The following is a 7,010-nucleotide window of genomic DNA, read 5'->3' on the forward strand; positions in this document are numbered from 1 at the left end:
TCTATGGACAAACTCGCTTAATGTATGTTGTTAGACTTACATTAATAGACCAATTTAATGTTTTTTGTTATATTTGTTTAATCATGAATGTAATGACTTGTTTAATATTTTCTATTATATTCATCTAATTAGTTTATAGACAAACTTGTCTAATATATATTTCTAAACTTGTCTAATGTTTTTTATTATACTAATATAATCAATATATGGGCAAATTGGTCTAATGTGTATTGCAAGATCTATTTAATAATTTTTGTTATATTTGTTTACTTAATGAACGAAATGACTCATCTAATATTTTTTACATTACTCGTTTAATTCGTACAAGACAGACTTGTTTAATGTATATGATTAAACTCATTTATTTATTGGTTACATCCGTTTGATGAAGTAATGTGTGAATGTATTTTGTGATAAGATTAGGAATGACAAAAAAAATTGTGCCAGCGGATATTCATAGATAAAATCCGCTATAGATAGTTAGTACATGTGGATATTTACTATTCACGGATTGTGGGTAGCGGGTATTTTAATATCCGCTTATAAACAGATCGAGTGCAAATATTATGCTACCTGACTTACGGATACCCGTTACTGTAAAAAATAAAAATAAAAATTTAAAATATATTTAATTTAATTTAAAATAAAATTAATTTATATTTTATTAAATTAAATTAAATTAAATTAAAATTAAATTAAATTTTACATTTTATTTTATTTTATTTATATTAAAATTTAATATTATTTTGCAATTTTATTTTAAATTATATAAAATATTTTTTTTAGTGAATTTTAAAATATCGATGAATTTTTTTAAAACATGTGGATGGCAAACATATTATAGATAAAATTTTCATTTATGAATCGAGTTACAATACACATTATTCATACTCGACGTACCGGTCGTAATTTTCATTTATCAATCGAGTTGCAATACCACTTTAAAAGAACATAGAAGTGGGTAAAATTTTCATAATTAAATCGTGTGTTTTTTTTCTAAAAAATATTTGATTTTTAAGTTGAGTTTAGATAATGCTTTATTCAATTATTAGTATAAGTTATTATTGAGGTACGGAAAAAGTATTGTATTTACGATCCAATATACAAAATAGATTTAATCGTGATTTTACTATACCAAAATAAATTAATTTTAATTTTGTTGTTAATTATTATTTTTACTATAAAATTATTTATTTCAAGGATTTTGAAATTTTTTACTAAATACCAGCAGATTTCACTTAAAGCATGTATACTTTTGTTAGTACCTTATAAGAAAGCATTTATAATAAAGGGGAAACTTGTTTTGATTCATATGAAAGTAAAATTTGAGTTAAAAAAATTGGACATTTTAAATGACCTCATGGTGCTCAAAATGAGGATTAATACTGCTCAATTTACATATATATATATATATATATATATATATATATATAAAACAAATTTATATTTTTCTATATTACTAATGTTTTGTTTTGGAGGTAGTACATGAATCCTACAAGTGTATGGTGAGGATGTTTACTTATATGTTTAATTAACTTTGTAAAAGAAAAAAAATAAAGCATTTGAAGAAACATTAAATGTGGTATACAGTTTGGTTTAAAAATGATCAATGCTAAAAATAATAAAACCCAACCTAAATTTTGCTGTTTGATTGTGATTTTAGGATCATATATTCCTATTCCTATTAAATTTGTCTATTTATACCAAAGAGTTGGAAGAATTAGGGTTGGCTCTCGGGTCAGAAGTTAATGTCAGAGTATTAATAAGGTAACACACATGTATATTTATTTGACATACATTATAAAATTAAAATAGTCATTAAAAAGTAATTTTTTGTACTGAATGTAAAAAAAATTGTATGTTTTAAATATAATTTCTCTTAAAAAAATATATTTTTGACACATATATAAAAATTTTATATTATTTGATAGTATCATTATTTTTTAGTTTCTTCTCTCTTAACAAACCATTTTAAGTGTCAAATAAACTTATAAAGTATCTTATCTTACACAGTAAGAATAACATGACATATATTGATATTTATTTGACACAAGAATAAAATGGTCTTTAAAAAAGTTAATTTTTGTAATTTTTCGAAAAAGAAGAAAGTAAAAAATAAAGAAAGAGTAGTGTAAAAAAATGATTTATGTGAAAAGTATCATTTCTCTATCTTACATTTACTGCTTAATGTTATTGTGGGAAAAGTTTTAGCCTATAGTACCTCCATCATGCAACCTTACTAATATTCAGTATGTGTGTCCCTTTCGAAAACATAAAGGGGGGCACCTACTTTCTGCAGTGCCCCATTTTCATCCACTTCCGCCATTCCATTCACTAAATAATCAATGATGTTAGATGGTAGATGCAGATCAACATTTCAAATTTAAATATTCACTGCCCTATTTATTTATTGCTATTCAATCAATAACTCAAACTATTACAATGCATGCTTCTAAAATCTACTCAAGTAGAGTAGTTGTTGTGAGAGTTTAAGTTGGGATAAAAAGCAGATATTCGGCTTTTGCACCAAAATAGGCATATTTGCCTTTAATATTACCGAAATGGGCAAATTCAACCAAAATTACGAAAATGGGGAAGTCGTGGGGGACCCAAACGACTTCAATTGAAGAAGTCGTGGCCCCCCTGCACGACTTCACCCTGTTCATTTGACCAGGGTTGAAGTCGTGCACCCCAAAAACGACTTTAGGGTATGGTAATCGATTACCACACATGTTGTAATCGATTACCATACCGTTTTTAATAAAAAAAATAAAAAAAAATTGAAATCGTAGGAGGGGTTCACGACTTCAATAAGAGAAGTCGTGCACCCCCAACACAACTTTACTTTCTTATTATTTTTAACTTTAATTAATTAAAATCATTTACAATTTCTAAAAAATATTTTTAAATGTATTTAAAATAATTAAAATTATATCTAATTAATAATAATAAAATTTCAATATTATTAAATAAATAAATTTCATACTTTTAATTATTTTTGTAATTAAATTAAACTTTTTATAAAAGAATTTCAATTAAATAATTTATAACTATAATTATCTAATTAAAAATTCAAAAAAAATTATATTTTATTATAATTTATTGTTTTTAATTTTTATTATTATAGTATATTTTTTTTACAAAATTATAATTAATTAATAATAATTTCTTTCATTATAAACTATTTAAATTAATAAAATTATTAAATATAAACTAATTAAATTAATAAAAAGATTAAATAACTAAAATCTAAAATCGTGGAGGGGGTTAACGACTTCTTGTATTGAAGTCGTGCTCCCCCCACACACTTTCACTTTATTATTTTTTTTTATTTAAAATGATTTATAATTTTTAAATTATATATTTAAACGTATTTAAAATATTAAAAATTATATATAATTAATATTTAAAGTTTCTAAATATTATTAAATAAATAAACTTATTTTTGTTAAAAAATTAATCACATTTTTTAAAATTATTTTAATTAAATAATTTATAACTATTATTATTATAATTATATAAATTAAAATGCATAAATAATTTATAATGAAAAAAATTATTATTAATTAATTATAATTTGTAAAAAAATATACTATAATAATTAAAATTAAAAAAATAAATTATAATGAAATATAAAATTTTTTGAATTTTTAATTAGATAATTATAATAATTATAGTTATAAATTATTTAATTAAAATTCTTTTATAAAAAATTTAATTTAATTACAAAAATGATTAAAAGTATAAAATTTATTTATTTAATAATATTAAAAAACTTTAATTATTAATATTTTTAAATGTATTTAAAATAATTAAAGATGATTTAAAAATTATATAATTTTTAAATAAATATATAATTTAAATATATAATTTAAAAATTATAAATCATTTTAAATAAAAAAAGTAATAAAGTGAAAGTGTGTGGGGGGAGCACGACTTCAATTCAAGAAGTCGTTAACCCCCTCCACGATTTTAGATTTTAGTTATTTAATATTTTTATTAATTTAATTAGTTTATATTTAATAATTTTATTAATTTAAATAGTTTATAATGAAAGAAATTATTATTAATTAATTATAATTTTGTAAAATGATATACTATAATAATAAAAATTAAAAACAATAAATTATAATAAAATATAATTTTTTTTGAATTTTTAATTAGATAATTATAGTTATAAATTATTTAATTGAAATTCTTTTATAAAAAGTTTAATTTAATTACAAAAATAATTAAAAGTATGAAATTTATTTATTTAATAATATTGAAATTTTTTTATTATTAATTAGATATAATTTTAATTATTTTAAATACATTTAAAAATATTTTTAGAAATTGTAAATGATTTTAATTAATTAAAGTTAAAAATAATAAGAAAGTAAAGTTGTGTTGGGGGTGCACGACTTCTTTTATTGAAGTCGTGAACCCCCCTACGATTTCAATTTTTTTTTATTTTTTTTATTAAAAACGGTATGGTAATCGATTACAACATGTGTGGTAATCGATTACCATACCCTAAAGTCGTTTTTGGGGTGCACGACTTCAACCCTGGTCAAATGAACAGGGTGAAGTCGTGCAGGGGGGGCACGACTTCTTTAATTGAAGTCGTTTTGGCCCCCCACGACTTCACTTTGGGTCAAAATTTGCCCATTTTGGTAATAAAGATGGCATATTTGCCTAGTTTGGTGCAAAAGCCCAGATATTCTTTACTTTAAAGCAAATAAATAGTAAGATGATGTAACTAAACAAATCCTAAAAACCAGAACATGCTGCTCAGAAACTTGAAATGAAATGGCCACATGGCATTTGTATGAAGCTTCACTGTCACACTGGCTGCAGTGAGAGCAGTTATTATTAGAGAAGGTCTGAAAAACACTTGGACATCATTCCAAGTGTTAAAATATATCACCTTTTCTTCCTTTTCTAAATTTGAATTTGTATTATGTTATTATTATTATTTTTGAATAGTCAAGATCTCATGCAGAATGAGTCACTGTAGAGGCCATGCATTTGCTTCTGCTCAGATTGCCACATTTATTGAGCAACTTTACCAGCTGTATATGATCACTGTTCATTACTTACAGTGTTTCGGCCTACCCTCTCACACTGTCATATATACATCAAACAACTTCAAGCTTGCATTTTTCCTCCTCCAACATTTCAAGATCTCTCTCTCTTCTTCCCCAGCAGCACAGTACTAGGTTGTTTTTGTGTTGTGTTGTTGTGGTGGTTGAGTTTGAGAAAATGTTATCATCAGGGTTGGATTTGGAGTACTGGCTAGTGAACCATCCTACCATAAGAAACTTCTCATGGACACCGGGTAAAACACTAGGTTCCTCACCACACTTTCTCTTCTTCACCATTCTCTCTTACCTTTTCTCCACCTTCATTCTCCCCCACAGGATCATATCCTCCTCCATATCTCCACAGTTCATCAAAACCATCTCGGCCCTCCACAACATCTTCCTCCTTCTCCTCTCTTTCACCATGGCCCTTGGCTGCCTCCTCTCCACCCTCTACCATGCACCTCACCTCCACTGGATCGTCTGCTTCCCTCCCCACACCAAGCCCACCGGGCCTCTCTTCTTCTGGGCCTACATCTTCTACCTCTCCAAGATCCTCGAGTTCGCCGACACCCTCCTCATCATCCTCAGCAAATCCATCCAACGCCTCACCTTCCTCCACGTCTACCACCACTCCACCGTCGTCATCATGTGCTACATCTGGCTCCAAACCTCCCAGACCCTCTTCCCCGCCGTCCTCTTCACCAACGCCTCCGTGCATGTCCTGATGTACGCCTACTACTTATCCTGCGCACTCGGGGTGCGCCCCAGATGGAAGAAGATCGTCACCAACGTTCAGATCTTGCAGTTCTACTCCAGTTTCCTCGTTCTCGCCGTCATGCTCTACTACCACTTCACCGGCTCTGGCTGCTCCGGCGTTTGGGGTTGGACCTTCAACGTCGTCTTCTACGCCTCTCTTCTCGTTCTCTTCGTAGACTTTCACAAGAAGAGCTACGGTACATCCTCCAAGAAGAACAAACTCGCCGTTAAGCCTTCCAAGACCTTCTTTTGTTCCAATCACACTCTCAAGTGATTGCCCTATTTATGGTACGACATCATCATTATTCTTCCAATTCATTCTTTTTGTGAAATCGAAATTCCATAGCATGTCACGTAACCTGGTCGGTCGTGAGAACTACGAACATGTCTCAGTCTCTCACTATCATCTACCTGTTTTTTTATTCCTCCACTTTTTTAATTTTTTTCCTTGATTCTGACTCTGGGAACTTTTTGTTAATGGCAACAAGCCGAATATTGAAATTGGGCTATGTGGGTGTTAAGGATTTGGTGAGTTCGTGTGGAATATATATATTTTTTAAAATCGTTTTGTTAATGTGGATTTGTTTAGTATTACACGCACGACATTTACCTTAAAATCTGGGACAAAACCTATGTACTCTAGATATTTATATACATAGTTGGTGTTGTTGTTCCATTAAATGCGGAGTTTATCTAAAAATAGTCGCGTTTCAAGATGAAACTAATGATGTCCATGATTATATATAGATGGGAAAAATAAACGTGTTATATATATGCATGCATGGCCTAAGTAATTAAATTAATCGCGTTCTGAAAGCACTTTTGAATCGTGGTCCTAGAACAGCTGCACAAGTCATCATCAAAATAAAATTTAACAGCTGCATTTATAATATACCAACTACCAACAACAACAACAAATAAAGACTATTATATATATATTCTGCGCTAGATCTTCTACCTAGTACTACAATTATTGTTAATTGGAATTGCCTTTTTCCTATCTTCTCATAGTTCTATTGGAATGATGAACTGTTTTACAGTGAGACAAAAAGATTATGCTATTATATAAAGATAATTTGATGGTAATTACACTTTTCTATTTTATGTTATATTTATTAATTTTGGGTGCAAGATTTTTTTTTTTAATTATACTTCTGCAGCTTATTTAAATGATACAGGTACATCAAA

The 7,010-nt window shown here is 27.7% G+C and overlaps 1 protein-coding gene across 1 annotated transcript; it reads left to right on the forward strand.

The window, feature by feature from the left end:
- Positions 1 to 5,083: 5,083 nt before the first annotated feature.
- Positions 5,084 to 6,384, forward strand: LOC124841204 (uncharacterized). Its single transcript, XM_047317436.2, has one exon. It carries the CDS (start codon positions 5,245 to 5,247, stop codon positions 6,094 to 6,096), a length of 852 nt encoding a protein of 283 aa, XP_047173392.2. The 5' UTR covers positions 5,084 to 5,244; the 3' UTR covers positions 6,097 to 6,384.
- Positions 6,385 to 7,010: the final 626 nt, after the last annotated feature.

This window comes from Vigna umbellata, chromosome 5 (genome assembly GCF_029865625.1).
Source record: "Vigna umbellata cultivar VRB3 chromosome 5, Vumbellata_1.0, whole genome shotgun sequence".
NCBI lineage: Eukaryota > Viridiplantae > Streptophyta > Magnoliopsida > Fabales > Fabaceae > Vigna > Vigna umbellata.

Coding starts and splice junctions, on each gene's coding strand:
- LOC124841204 (XM_047317436.2), top strand. CDS start 5,245: ATGTTATCATCAGGGTTGGATTTGGAGTACTGGCTAGTGAACCATCCT.